This window comes from Dendrobates tinctorius, unplaced genomic scaffold (assembly GCF_039654945.1).
Source record: "Dendrobates tinctorius isolate UK_male_01 unplaced genomic scaffold, ASM3965494v1 ptg000006l, whole genome shotgun sequence".
NCBI classification, from domain to species: domain Eukaryota; kingdom Metazoa; phylum Chordata; class Amphibia; order Anura; family Dendrobatidae; genus Dendrobates; species Dendrobates tinctorius.
In genome coordinates, this window is record NW_027361674.1 from 3,744,386 (window position 1) to 3,760,260 (window position 15,875).

The 15,875-nt window shown below is 44.1% G+C and overlaps 1 protein-coding gene across 2 annotated transcripts in view; it reads left to right on the top strand.

Moving 5' to 3' along the window:
- Window positions 1-15,875, top strand: part of TDRD9 (tudor domain containing 9) — a 320,208-nt gene that overhangs the window by 108,746 nt on the left and 195,587 nt on the right. For both annotated transcript variants that reach the window (XM_073570199.1, XM_073570208.1), the window contains exons 7-8: window positions 13,012-13,176; window positions 13,545-13,648. In XM_073570199.1, the coding sequence (XP_073426300.1) occupies window positions 13,012-13,176; window positions 13,545-13,648 (269 nt within the window). The remainder of the gene's footprint in view (window positions 1-13,011; window positions 13,177-13,544; window positions 13,649-15,875) is intronic.

Below are 15,875 nucleotides of genomic sequence, written 5' to 3' on the forward strand. Positions count from 1 at the left end.
GTTCTCCGTTCCTGAATTTTTCATCAGGAAAAGGATGTTCTCAGGATGTCCCCGTCCTTCCTGCCCAAGGTCGTCTCCTCTTCCATCTCAACGAGGGAATTGTTTTGCCTTTCCTTTTGTCCGGCGCCAGTCCATCGCATTGAGAAGGCCCTCCACACCCTGGATGTGGTTAGGGCGCTGAGTAGGTATTTCTCGCGGACGGCTCCCTGCCACGAGTCAGATGCCCTGTTCATGCTTCCAGAGGGGCATAGGAAGGGTCTACCGTGTCAAAGCAATGCTAGCCAGGTGGATTCTCCTGGTGAATCAGTAGTCCTACTGTATCAGTAATGCGCCTGTCCCAGTGGGGATTGAGGCGCACTCTACCTGGTCAGTGGGCGCCTCTTCGGCCTTTCGGCACCAGGCCTCGGCAGAACAGGTCTGCAAGGCTGCGACTTGGTCCAGTCTGCATACTTTTTACAAAATATTACCAATTTCATCCTCAGGCCTGTCCGCAAGGTTGCGACTAGATCCAGCCTGCATACCTTTACAAACATTGCCTATTTTATTCTCAGGCCTCTGCAGATGCAGCCTGCAATCGGCAGTACCTCACTGTTGACTCAGTGGTAAATGGGGTATTAGCAGATGTATGCTCCCCACCCAGGGACTGCTTTAGGACGTCCCACTGTCTCCGTAGGAGAAATAGGGATTTTTGTGTACTCGCCGTAAAATCCTTTTCTCCGAGCCAATCATTGGGGGACACAGCTCCCACTGTTATGAATGAGTCACCGTAGGAGGCAAAAACAGAAATACTAGCTAAGTCCAGAAAACCAGAGAAGTAGGCAGCTATCGGATTGCAGACCCCTGAACCTAACAACAGCTAGCAGTAGCCGTGGGGGGTTCCTACGGTGCCCTAGACCCCTCGATCACAGCCGGAGAACTACATAGCCTAAAGACAGGGAAATCTAAACTGCCCCAGAGCAGACCCCAAAGCATAATGACGGTGAAGCAAGATGAAAAAACACTCACACAGAAAGATAGGCTGAGCAAATGATGGGGCCCAAGCTAACTATATAGGACAGGATAGAAAAGCTGCTGTCTGCAATCCGCCAAAACCCTCTCAAAAACAAGAGCCAACAGACTGATAGGGATAAAAGCCCTGAAGACGCTAGGCTTCAAAAAGACTATATCAGTACTCAGGTATTTTCTGAAGACAGAGCAAAAAGGGATTCAGCTCACCCAGCAGGGGAAGGCAGAAATCTAGAAAAACAAGGCAAAACAAAACCAAACCACAAATGCAAAAAACAGAGCGGAAAACTTTGCTTTTGAGGAGCAGGAATCAGACTGGTCTCCTAGAATCCCTCAGAGAAATCACCCGCAAGGCAGAAGGGCGTCGGCTGCCTTATATCCAGTCAGCAATTCCAGTCATCATCATTCTGCTCAGCTGTTTGGTAATCAGCCTCACTAGCTTCCTTCACCAGCAGAGGGAGTTCATCAGACCTCAATGGTGAAGGGGAAAATGAACTCACAACAGTACCTCCCCCTTGAGGAGGGGTCACCGAACCCTCATCCACGCCACCAGGGCGATCAGGGTGAGCCCGATGAAAGGCACGCACCAATCTTTTGGCATGAATATCAGAGGCAGAGACCCAGGAATTATCCTCCTGACCATAACCCTTCCACTTAACCAAATACTGGAGTCTCCGTCTAGCCAGACGGGAATCCAGTATCTTCTCTACCTCATATTCCATGTTACCTTCAACCAATACAGGGTCCGGAGGTGCCACCCCAGGAACAACTGGTTCAACAAACCTCTTCAGCAAGGACTTATGAAACACATTATGGATTTTATATGTGACAGGAAGAGCCAAACGAAAAGAGACCGGATTAATAATCTCCAAAATCTTGTAAGGTCCAATAAATCTAGGCTTAAACTTAGGAGAAGCCACCTTCATAGCGATATTTTTTGATGATAACCCAACCATATCACCAACCTTAAGCTGGGACCAATGGTCCTATGTTGGTTGGAAAACCGCTGGGCCTTTTCCTGGGAGAGAGAACTTATCCACCACTTGGTCCCAGATCTGGTGCATTCTCTCCACCACAATGTCAACACCTGGGCAGGCAGAAGGCTCCACCTGCCCTGAAGAAAATCGAGGATGAAACCCAAGGTTCCAAAAAAAAAGGTGACATCAAAGTGTCAGAACTAGCTCTATTATTTAAAGCAAATTCGGCCAAGGGCAAAAATGAAACCCAATCATCCTGATCAGCGGAAATAAAACATCTCAAATACGACTCCAAGGTCTGGTTTGTTCTCTCCGTTTGCCCATTGGTCTGAGGGTGAAAAGCAGAGGAGACGGACAACTGAATTCCCAGCTTGGAACAGAAAGTCCTCCAAAATCTAGACACACACTGAACTCCTCTGTCAGATACAATGTTCTCAGGAATCCCGTGCAAGCGAACCACCTGTTGCAAAAACAGGGGCACCAACTCAGAGGAAGATGGCAACTTAGGGAGTGGTACAAGATGAACCATCTTAGAGAACCTATCACAAATCACCCAAGTTACAGTCGTTCTCTGAGAGACAGGCATATCAGAGATGAAATCCATTGAGATATGGGTCCATGGCCTCCTGGGTACCGGCAAAATCATCAACAACCCACTAGAGCGAGAACAAGGTTTAGACCGGGAGCAAGTCCCACAGGACTGCACAAAATTCCTGACATCACGAGACAAGGCGGGCCACCAAAAAGACCGACTCACCAGATCCCTAGTACCAAGAATACCTGGATGACCAGCCAATGCAGAGCAATGAACTTCAGACATCACTCTCTTCTTCCACTGGTCAGGAACATACAACTTTCCACTGGGACAACGCTCAGGTTTGTCCTCCTGGAACTCTTCCAGAGCACGTCTCAAATCGGGCGAGATGGCAGAAAGAACTACCCCTTCGCCTAAGATGGTAGCAGGCTTGGTCACCACAGGAGAATCAGCAAAGAAGCTCCTAGAGAGGGAGTCTGCCTTGACATTCTTAGTGCCAGGAAGAAAAGAGACCACAAAATCAAAATGTGTAAAAAAAAAAAAAAAAAAAAAACAAAAAAAACAAAGCCCACCTAGCCTGTCTAGGGTTCAAGCGTTTGGCCGACTCCAGGTAAATCAAATTCTTGTGGTCAGTGATGACCACGACTTGATGTTTAGCTCCCTCCAACCAATGTCTCCACTCCTCAAATGCCCATTTCATGGGTAACAGTTCCCGATTCCCCACATCATAGTTACGTTCAGATGGAGAGAACTTTCGGGAAAATAAAGCACAGGGATTCATTTTAGATGTTACAGGATCCTTTTGGGACAAACAGCTCCTGCACCAATCTCAGAAGCATCCACCTCTACCTGGAACGGGAGTGAGACATCAGGTTGCCGCAAAACCGGGGCAGAAGTGAATCTTCGCTTCCGCTACTGAAAGGAGGAAACAGCCTCCGGAGACCAATTCAACACATCAGCACCCTTCTTAGTCAGATCAGTCAATGGCTTGGCAATACTAGAAAATTTTGCTATAAATTTCTGATAAAAATTAGCAAAACCCAAAAACTTCTGGAGGGCCTTCAAAAGAAGTGGGCTGAACCCAATCATAAATGGCCTGTACCTTGGCCGGGTCCATTTCAATAGTTGACTGAGACAAAATAAATCCCAAAAGTGAAATCCTCTGTACCCCAAAAAAGCATTTCGATCCTTTGACATACAGGGAATTCTCCCTCAAGATCCAGAACACAGTCCGAACATGTTCCACATGAGAATCCCAATCCTTGGAGAAGATCAAAATATCCAGATAGATAATCAAAAATTTGTTCACAAAGTCTCGGAAAATGTCGTTCATGAAGCACTGGAAGACAGAAGGGGCATTAGTGAGCCCAAAAGGCATCACCAGGTACTCAAAATGTCCCTCCGGAGTATTAAACGCCGTCTTCCATTCATCCCCATGCTTAATGTGGATAAGATTATACGCCCCCCTGAGGTCAAGCTTGGCAAACCAGCAAGCACCTTTAACTCTGGAGAATAGATCCGAAATCGGGTAACGGATACTGATATTTAATAGTAATTTTGCTGAGGGCACGATAATCAATACAAGGCCTTAATGAACCATCCTTTTTGGCCACGAAAAAAAAACCGGCACCTAAGGGTGAAGAGGATGGTCTAATATGACCCTTCTCCAACGCCTCCTTAATATAGGATCGCATAGCCTCGTGCTCGGGTACAGATAAATTGAAGAGCCGACCCTTGGGAAATTTACACCCCGGGCTCAGTTCAATTGCACAGTCATAACTCCTATGAGGAGGCAAAGACGCAGACTCATTCTCACTAAATACATCATAAAAGTCAGCCAAATAGTCAGGAACATCATGCGACTGAGGAGAGGTGGAAAAAAACGGAGCCTCACTAAGGGCACACCGACAACCCCAACTCACCACAGACACAGATTTCCAATCCAAAACTGGATTATGAGTTTGCAACCAGGGAAACCCCAGAACAATGGTATCATGCAAATTATGCAACACCAAAAATCTGCAATTTTCTTGATGGTCTGGGGCGACCCGCATTACCACCTGGGTCCAAAACTGAGGTTTGGTCTGGGGCGACCCGCATTACCACCTGGGTCCAAAACTGAGGTTTATTTTTCGCCAAAGGAGTAGCATCAGTCCCCCTCAAAGGGATAGGCGTCTGCAGAGGTGTCATTGGAAATCCACAACGTTTAGCAAAATCCAAGTCCATTAGGTTCAGGGCTGCTCCCGAATCCACAAAAGCCTTGGCGGAAAATGTGGACAGGGAGCAGATCAGAGTAATTGCCAGAAGAAACTTAGGTTGAACACCACCCACAGAAAACGTGTGTGCAAAAGGTTTCTCTCGTTTAGGACAGACAGAAATAATGTGCGAGGCATCGCCACAAAACAAACACAGCTTATTACGCCTTCTGAACTCCTGATGTTGCTCCGTGGACAAAACTCTATCACATTGCATAGGTTCAGACACTTGTTCAACAGGTGACAACACCTCTCGTGCAGTCCTGCGTTCACGTAAACACCGATCAACCTGAATGGCTAATGACATAGAATCGTCAAGACCAGAGGGAACAGGAAATCCCACCATAGTATCTTTTACGGCTTCTGACAAACCCTTCTGAAAGAGAGCTGCCAAGGCATTATCATTCCAGGTAGTAAGGACCGCCCACTTTCGGAATTTTTGACAGTACAATTCTGCAGAATCTCGACCCTGGCTCAATGCCAACAGGGTCTTTTCAGCCTGATCAATAGCATTAGGTTCGTCATACAACAGCCCCAAGGCTTGAAAAAATGCGTTCACATTAGTCAGAATAGGATCATCTGGTTTCAAAGAAAACGCCCAATCCTGGGGATCGCCACGCAGCAAAGAGATGACAATTTTAACCTGCTTCGCGGAGCTCCCTGACGAGTTAGGCTTCAAGGCAAAAAATAATTTACAATTTTTTTTTATTAAATTCAAAAATTTAGACCGATCCCCAAAAAACACATCAGGAGTAGGGATCTTTGGTTCAGCAGCATGTGAATGAGCAAGGTAGGCGGAAATTCCCCGCACTTCCGCAGCGAGCTGCTCCACACGATCAGACAATTGCTTAATATCCATTGAGAGAAAAAAAAAAAATTCCCCCTACGGCCTCAGAGATATAGAGGAAAAAATATACTTTTTTTTTTTTTTTTTTTTTTTTTTTTTTTTTACAATTCTTTCCTGCTATTGAGTACCCTAGGATCTGCGGTATGGCGGGTGATTCTGTTATGAATGAGTCACCGTAGGAGGCAAAAACAGAAATACTAGCTAAGTCCAGAAAACCAGAGAAGTTGGCAGCTATCGAACTGCAGAACCCTGAACCTAACAACAACTAGAAGTAGCCGTGGGGGTTCATACGGTGCCCTAGACCCCTCGATCACAGCCGGAGAACTACATAGCCTAAAGACAGAAAGGGAAATCTAAACTGCCCCAGAGCAGACCCCAAAGCTTTAGGCAGCCCCCAACATATAATGACGGTGAAGCAAGATGAAAAAACACTCACACAGATAGAAAGATAGGCTGAGCAAATGATGGGGCCCAAGCTAATTATATAGGACAGAATAGAAAAGCTGCTGTCTGCAATCCGCCAAAACCCTCTCAAAAACAAGAGCCAACAGACTGATAAGGAAAAAAGCCCTGAAGACGCTAGGCTTCAAAAAGACTATATCGGTACTCAGGTATTTTCAGAAGACAGAGCAAAAAGGAATTCAGCTCACCCAGCAGGGGAAGGCAGAAATCCAGAAAAACAAGGCAAAACAAAACCAAAACACAAATGCAAAAAACAGAGCAGAAAACTTAGCTTTTGAGGAGCAGGAATCAGACTGGTCTCCTAGAATCCCTCAGAGAAATCACCCGCAAGGCAAAAGGGCGTCGGCTGCCTTATATCCAGTAAGTAATTTCAGTCACCCAGTCATCATCATTCTGCTCAGCTGTTTGGTAATCAGCCTCACTACCTTCCTTCACCAGAAGAGGGAGTTCATCAGACCTCAATGGTGAAGGGGAAAATGAACTCACAACATCCCACTCTGTTAAGCCTATTGGCTCACTGTAGCATTCTTAGGCTTTGACTTAGTTATGGTTATTGTTGACTGTTTATGCTCCTACTGCTTTTTTCACCCAACTGGAGAAGTCTCAGCCAGCGAGAGGGTGTATACTGCAGGGGAGGAGCTCACTTTTTTTCTGGTTTAATTAGTGTCCTAGTGGCCAGCAGCCTAACACCCACTGTCTGTGTCCCCCAATGATTGGCTCGGAGAAAAGGATTTTATGGTGAGTACACAAAAATCCCTATTTTTTTTCCTGCTGATACAGAGCGGTTAAATTCTTCTGAAAACTTTTTACTACTTTTAATGTATCGTCCGGTGTGGAATTCTCGACGTCAGGTTTAATTGACATCGCCTTTTGCAATTCGGGTTTAAGGCCAGACCTGAAAGCTGCCACAAAAAGGTGTGTATGGGCTTTATTTTACAATGAGAATCCCAGATCTTTAAATACTACCATAAGACGCCTATAGAACTTTTCGGCATTCTCCCCCTTGTCCTGTGTGACATCTGAGAGAGGTAGCTTTATCCGCTAGTCTATCTTGTGCCCAAACCTTTAAAGCATTGCAGAAATCAACACCTCTGTCATAGGTTCCCCCATCCAGGTTCACATTATACATTATGCCTATACCCCTCCCGAGCTTTTACTTGAAGTATGTGTAATAGATCTCTTCGGGGAGTGGAATAAATCTCTCGATTTTCTTGTTGAAGGCCTTGGGGTAAGTCTCTGGATCGGGTAATTGATTGCAAATGTTGTCTATTTGGGATGGGGTAAAGGGGGTATACTTTGGCCTGTCAGGAGTAATTTCCACATTATCCTCTTCAAATTTGGATATTACTGACTCGGGGGCAGGAGGATGTGGCAGTAGTACGGGCACAAGAGGCATCTGCTGCGGAAGCGGGACAGGAGGCTCTGTTACAGTTAAAGATTGTATTGCCTGATGAGCCGTTAGGCGGCTGTCGAGGACAAATCGGACCTCCTCCAATTTTATGGGGTTTTCCTGTATACACCGCTCTATTGCTAATACTATGACCATGGCGGCATCCTTTCTAGGATATTGAAAAATACTGGCAGAGATTAATGGTATGGCCACTGTACGTTGAGGCATCGTACCGGGGGGACAGAGGAGGCATACAGGATTGCATTCTGAACAGCCTCAGTAAGCAATTGTTGGGACCAAGCAATGTTGGTAGGATCATATCGTGGTCCCATTGCATGTATTATATATTGACACGGCAGCTGTCCTGCTCTGGTTGCTGCGACCTGTCCTGTTTCTACCTGGCCATACGTTTGTATATACGAATCAGATTCTTCTTGTATCATGGGTCCGCCTTTCTGTGAAATTTTTGCGGCCAGTCCTCCAGCATGGCGGAGTTGATTATTCGCGGCATTTACTATGGCCCCAACGTGCTGCTTCGTCAGATCCCCTGTCTCTATCCTAAAGAGCACATCATAACAGTGGGGTCCAGGAATAACATTGGATTATATTTCCTGGAAATCTATCTCTTCTGTGTATCCTGTCTCTGACCGAGTGAGTAAAGTAGGAGGAGGTGGATACTCATAACCACTAGCAATATTAGGCATAGCAGGGACTGGTGCTGGCGGTGGCTGATAATAGGTACCGTCAGCCTTTAACAAGGGAAAGGTGGGGTTTTGGGAGTTCATTCTTGGGTTCACCAGTTGTGAGTTCCCCTTCTGGACTCCCTCTGGTGGTGACGGGAGGTGGTGCGGCTGGTTTGATCGGTGGAGATCTGCCACCTGAGAATGAGGATGACGATTGGATCTCAGATTGGATTTAAGACAGCCGACGCCCTATTCAGTTGCTGTTGATTCCTTCTGGCTTGTCAGCTCTTGGTTTTCAGCTTTGTTCCAGTCATCTAAAGCTAAGTTCTTCTGCTAATGTTCACACTTGATTTTGTTGGTCTATTCAGTTTTTTGTGTGGTCCGCCAGCCCCGACTGGGGGCAGAGCTGAATTTCCACTCTTATTTATCAGTATTTTGCCAATTGGCTTTTTGTCCCTTACTAGTTCGGTTTCTTTTTGCTCTGTCTCAGAATATTTCAGAGTGCTGATATAGTGGGAGAAGTCTAGTGACTTCAGGGTTAATTTTGCTATCAGAAGTGTTGGACATTATTTTTGTAGGGTTTTTTGCAGGTTGCAGATAGTGTCTTCCCTTTCCTTTCCTGTCTGGTTAGTTTGGGCCCCATCATTTGCTCAGCCTATTTTCCTGCCTGTGTTTGTGCCTTCATCTTGTTTCACCGTCAATACATGTGTGGGGGTTATCTATTCCTTTGGGGTCTGCTCTGGGGCAGTTAGTTTTCCCTTTTCTTGCTTTAGGCTTATGTAGTCCTCCGGCCGTGACGAGGCGTCTAGGTTCATCGTAGGCACGCTCCACGGCTACTGCTAGTTGTGTGGTAAGATCAGGGATCTGCATTCTGCATAGTTAATAACCACTCTGGTTTTCTGCAGCTTAGCTTATTTGGCTTTTTTTCTCCTCGATGACCCATTCATAACAGTGGGGGCTGCGACTCCGGGTCTCCTTGCTCCACAATTGTAACAGACCTCTCCACTGAGGATTAGTAACTCCGCATACGGCACAAATCCACCCGGCAGGATCATAGGGTGGGGGGCGAGTTTTGGCAGCCCAGGATATATTGGTGCCCTGGGGTTAAGCACAGAGCTTACAGTCGGGAGGAGAGGCTTGATTTCCTGGGGAGGGACCTTAACATCTAGCAGGGAGACCTGTTGTTTCAGATCATCATTTTTAATTGTTTGTCTGCCTGACACATTAGTCTCAATCTCAGTTCCTTCTTCTTCAATCACTTTCTCAATTCCTTCTTGCACCACAAAACATCCAGTCTGTGTCGCAGTGGTAGACCATTTTCGTTTTTCAACATGGCAATAACAGAAACAATCAGAATTCACTTTCTCTTCAATTTTCACAAAATTTTCATCACACAATTCATGTGCCAAGCCACGGAATTCTAGAGCATCTTTAAGCAAACCATCATCAATCAACCTCCCTTTATTCTTTTTAACACCTTTGTCCCATAGCGTAGGCTGTAGCCTCCCACTCTTAGGGAATCCCAGAATCGAAAGGCTGTAGCCTCCCGCTCTTAGGGAATCCCAGAATCGAAAATATTTTTTCTGCATTCCTGACAGATTTCTTTCCTCGTCTTTGAATCATAAGACTAACCGTATCCAATCCTTCACACAGTTCCAAACTCCTCCTCTTCTTCCACGGAAGCACAATTCTCTCCTTTAGAGCTAAATATCCTTAAGTTGTGCACAGTACTGGAGCAGCTGTATAATCTGTTCCACTGGGTCTATCCCCCTCTGGGATGCCCAAAATTCGATGTGGTACTCCCTGAAAGGAGGAGGGTGTCTTAGACTATCCCTCCGGACACCTCTGGTTACATATATAATATATATATCTATCTACCTGAGTTACGTATCCTACCCAATATCTTCGATCATCTCACCACGCCTGATACTAACAGTGATAAGGATTTCAGGATATTTTGACTATAAAGAGAGTCACAATCACTGGTCAATCCGGGGTGTCCGTCCCTTATGAGGTACGGTTCGAACACTGGGCCCCCAACGGGACTGCACCTCTATATGATTCCACCCAAGAATCACCCCACCATCAAGGACAAACCTCAGATCCTCTTTGTAGCAACGAGCACAGGAAAACGACACCAAACGGTCAGTCTGTACAGTATAACTGCCAACTTACCGTGGTTGTCGTGGGTGATGATAAGTCCCAATTTTCCTGTGTCCGGTCCAAGGGTCCTTTGTCTTGTTGTCCTCCGGGGGCAGAGGTGTCCCTATTCAGGGGCCCCATGTTGGGCAGCCAGCTGTGAGGGAGGGCTAAATTAACCCTTCACGGTCGACCAGGCGATTTCCAAATTAATCCACAAGATGTTGCTAGCAACTGAGAATGACCAAACGGAGATGTGTCTCTGTATGGGAGGATCAAAGGAGATAGCTAACCCCTTTATTATGTCACCTTTTTTATAGTATTTTGCTTAATTATGCAAAGTACATAGCTACCAATAGCATTGTCGTGACACATTTACTTTATAAGCCAATAGTATTGCAAGAAAAGCGGAAATTACATTTATGTCCATATCTACGTAGCATAGAGAATAGAACAATAGCACATTCTTCTGGATGTCATATCTTGTTCAAGCTGGAACAGTCTGGTTTCATAACAACCGTGAACTTTCCCTTAGTTAAGTTACAAATTTTTTCTGGTAAACAACAAAGTGGCGTTGCAAGCACAAAAATGGAGTCTTTGAGAACAAGATGTCCCGTACATCTGAATACTGTACTTCACATTGTGATTAAGCGTTTTTTCGTGTTCGCTCAGATTAATTTCTGTATAATTGTTTGCATTAAATTGATCGCTAACCGAGAAAACATTCAGCCCTAGAATCAGACTTTTGTGTGTCACTGTAAACTGATTTCCAAGCGTTTTCTGGCCAGTTGTAATCTCATCATGTAAATTGGACTGCTGAGCGCTGCACTTGACTTTTCCTGGAAGCCTTATAGACACTGGATGGTATGGGTCCCGGATGTCTTACCTGCCGCTCGATTTGTAACTAGAATTAAAGGACCTGGTCTGCTGATCGGTGCACGTCCCAGCGGTCTAACCCCACCGAGATCTGCAAGATATCCTCTTTCCTGCTTCTAGGTGAAATCTTGTTTTTACAAAATGCCTTACATTTTTTTCTTACTAGTATTAGCTACAATAAGGCTATGTCCCCACGTTAGCGTTTTTAAACGCTCAGGAAACTGATCCCCTTCCCAGAAAACGCGCGTTTTATTTCCACGTGTTTCTTGCGCGTTTTTTGCACAAAAGACGCTCGTTTTTGACGCGCTTTTTCTGCGCGTTTTCTGGGAACATCGGAAAAGGCTAAAAACGCTCCGCAATGCGGAAATTAATGAGCATGCTACGTTTTTAGCCGCTAAGCGATTCCTGAGCGTTTAAAAACACATGCATTGGCACAAAAAGCCAAAAACGCATGCAATTTAATGTGAAGCTTCTTTTCAGCGTTTCTGTAGCGTCTGATCCGGCACAAACGCTGCGGAAACGCTTAAAAAAACGCAACGTGGGCACACAGCCTAAATTTGATCTGCTGGGCGACGGACATGCACCTTTGATAGGAAGCGCGAATACATTTTTTTGCATTTAACAGTGCATTTTTTCATCAAGACAAGCATAGAAGCACAGGTTTTTAAAGGGAATATGTCATAAATTCTTTTTTTTTTTTTTTTTTTTTCTTCAAAATCCGTTGTTAATATGTATTTAAAATTTTTTTTTTTATTTCTATCAAACTGTGTAATTTACCTTGTAATGAAAGACATTTAAAATACTGAAAGTATGAAGAAGTCTAACAGTTGTCCCTAATCTTACTTTCATTACATTATTTCTTACAATTTTGTTTAGGCGTATACATTGGATGACACCCCAGGGTGCCAACACTTAATGGCAGAACGGGATAGACAAAATTATAGCACTAGTATCCCCCCCCCCCCCCCCAAACATGTTTAACCGCATGTGCGGCGTCCTCAGGGAATGGGACACTGACATGAATCATGTGAGTGTCCCATCCCCAGATGATGCCACACATGCGGTGAAACATGTTCAGCCTGATGACACCGTACATGCTGTGAAGCATGATTTAATAGAGGGGGTTTTTGAGAATTCTCAATTTATTAATATGTGCATCCCTCCAAAGCAATTTATTGTCCTTACAATTTGGTTCGGTATGTTTTAAAAATGTTTTTTATATTTCATCAGTATCTATATTTTAGAAAAAAATGCAATCCAGAGATTGTTGCATGTTATCACCCTGCCCAGCAGATTGTATACTAGACTCTCAATTCTTGATTTGTACAGATGACTTTTCAGAAATCTCATTATAGTCAGACAGGATTACAATCACTGATAACACCTCTATATACAGTAGAGAACACAGGTTCCACCATTCACAATAGGTGATGTCACAGCTCACCGTATCCTCCTCCTGCGCAGTGACTTAATAATACAGTAGATAAGTCAATTAAGTTTAAATTAAACAGGTCATTTTTATATGAACGATCCCTTTTAATTAAATGTCAGGCTGGCAGATAACCACTGTAGTAAGGAGGTATCTGGTACAGACCCTCTTTGTAGTCGGGTCTTCATGTTATGGCTATAGAGAAGTCGTAATGAGCTCTTTATTCGGTCATAGAGGAGTCCAAATCAGCTATTTATTCTGCTCTTGTATTCTCCGTTGTCTAATTGATGATGGTAAAGTTGTCTTCAGCTCTATAAATGGTGAGTTACGTTTTTTTTTTTTTTTAAAGGAATAAGAAACCGTAACAAAACCCCCAAATGTTTAGCAGTATGATTTCCTTTTTTCTTTTTAAGGTCATTTTGATGTCCGCAACCATAAACTGCAAAGAATTTGCTGACTACTTTGCAGTGCCAATCCACAACAAATTGATCCCAGCCTATATCTTCAAGGTTGAAGGGAAACCCTTTGACGTGGAAGTGTTTTATCTGGAGGACATAAAATATACACCTAATATTAAGGCACGTATTAACCTACTGTTGTATGTTTCTTTGTTCTCGAACCTTCAGTGATGTGGTGCTGGTGGTCTTGAATGTAGTATCACGTGGTACTCACACAAATAAATGAATTACTGAGTTAGACATAGTCTTTCTTAGCCCTCTAAACCGGGAGCTGCTTTGGTCGGGAGAATAGAGGTGGTTTTGAGTACTACTCTTTTTAATACCTTCTCCATGTAGGATGTCCTATCTTTGGTCCATTGCGGGATCAGGTGCTGATCCCGCAGCTGTATGTAGTGCCGATCACTGCTGCGCATCCATTTAAATGCCTTTGTCTATAGCGGACACCTCCTTCACCCCTTTAATAATTATTTCTGCATTGCTTGATTTAGGTTTCTGCTAATATCTTTGAAGAACCAGGGATATGTAAAGAAATGTATCAACTGGCAGCATCTTTGATACATTTATTTGATGATATGGAAAAGGAAGAGCAGAGGTGAGCGACCCAAGAAACCAATCCTTTTTTTCCCCGCCTGCAAGGATGTTCTAACAAGATTGGGACAGGTTAAAGAGTGTGTCCTATACTTCGATTTGGATGTCCTATGCTTAAAATAGGCTTATCAATATCTGATTGATGTGGGGTCCTAGGGTCCTACATCCCGCATCCCCACCGATAAGCCATTATCAGGCCAGGCAACATTGTAATGTTAACATGTAGATTAACCCTTTATCCTCAGTTGCATAGCATTTTGAGACATAACAGGTTCAGTACCCCTTTACCCCCAAGGGTGGTTTGTATGTTAATGTCCAGGCCAATTTTTACAATTCTGACCACTATCCCTTTATGAGGTATTAGCTCTGGAACGCTTAGGCTATGTGACCACATTGCGTTTGTTTAGCGTTTCTGCCACGGTTTTGCGGCCGCGGAAACGCTTAAACACATTACCATGCAATCCTATGGGATTCCACAGTTGCTGTGCTATTGCTGCAGATTTTACAGCTGCCGAATCGCATAGCGGTAAAATCCACAGCATATTCATTATTTCTGCGGAATCGCGGCGATTCCACCGCCATAGGATTGCAATGAAACGCTCACTTTACGCATGTGGCTATGCCCACCATGGTAAAGTGAGCGCTTTATGTGCGGATGGTACCCAGGGTCTGGATGAGAGGAGACTCTTCTCCATTCCCTGGGTGTAACATATCCCTGTAAAAAATAGAATTAAAATAAAAAATAGTGATATACTCGCCTTCTGGCTGGCCCCGCAGCTTTCCCGCCTCTGTCACGTTGCCGGCATCTTCCGTTCCCAGGGATGCATTGCGCGAAGGATCTTTGTGACGTCGCGGTCACATGACCATGACGTCACAAAGGCCCTTAGCGCAATGCATCCCTGGGAACAGAGCGTACTGGGAGCATCGCTGAGGAGTCCGGGGGTCGTCAGAGGGTAAGTATATCACTATTTTTATTTTTAGTTATTATTTTGACATTTTATCTTTTACTATTGATGCTGCATAGGCAGCATCAATATTTAAAAGTTGGTCACACTTGTCAAGCACTATGCTTGACAAGTGTGCTCAACCTGGCAATCACTTTTCCAAGCGATGCTTCAAATCGCTTGGGAAGCGCTAGCATTCTGCAAGCTAAAAACACTTGCAAAACACTTGTGTTTTGCGGGAAAACGCATGCGAATTCCGCTTGTGTTTTGCGGGAAAACGCATGCGAATTCCGCATGCGTTTTACCCGCGGCAGGGAGTTGCGGAAATGCTGCTGACATTTCCGCAGCATTTCTGCATCGTGGGCACGTAGCCTAACATGGATCCCAGTGATTCTGACATTGTTTTCTCGTGATATATTGTATTTCGTGGTAGTGGTAAAATTTCTTTGATATGACTTGCGTTTTTATGTGGAAAACAAACAAACGGAAACTTGGCAAAAGTTATGAAAATTTCACAATTCTCCAGCTTTGAATTTTCATGCCCTTAAATCACAGAGATATGTCACATAAAATACTTAATAAATAACATTTTCCACATGTCTACTTTACATCAGCACAATTTTGGAACCACATTTTTTTGGGTTAGGAAGTTATAAGGGTTAAAAGTTAAACAGAGATTTCTCATTTTTACAACACCATTTTTATAGGGACAACATCACATTTGAAGTCACTTTGCGGGGTCTATATGATAGAAAATACCCAAAAGTGACACATTTCTAAAAACTGCACCCCTGAAGGAGCTCAAAACCACATTCAAGAAGTTTATTAACCGTTACGGTGCTTCACAGGAAGTTTTGTAATGTTTAACCCCTTCACTACCAAGGGTGGTTTGCACGTTAACTCCCGGGCCAGTTTTTACAATTCTGACCACTGTACCTTTATGAGGTCATAACTCTGGAACGCTTTCATGGATCCCGGTGATTCTGACATTGTTTTCTCGTGACATATTGTACTTCATGTTAGTGGTAAAATTGCATTCAAATAACTTGCGTTTATTTGTGAAAAAAACGGAAATTTGGCGAAAATTTTGAAAATTTCGCAATTTTCCAACTTTCAATTTTTATGCCCTTAAATCACAGCGATACGGCACACAAAAAACTTAATACATAACATTTCCCACATGTTTACTTTACATCAGCACAATTTTGGAACCAAAATTTTTTTTTGTTAGGAAGTTATAAGGGTTAAAAATTGACCAGCGATTTCTCATTTTTGCAACACCATTTT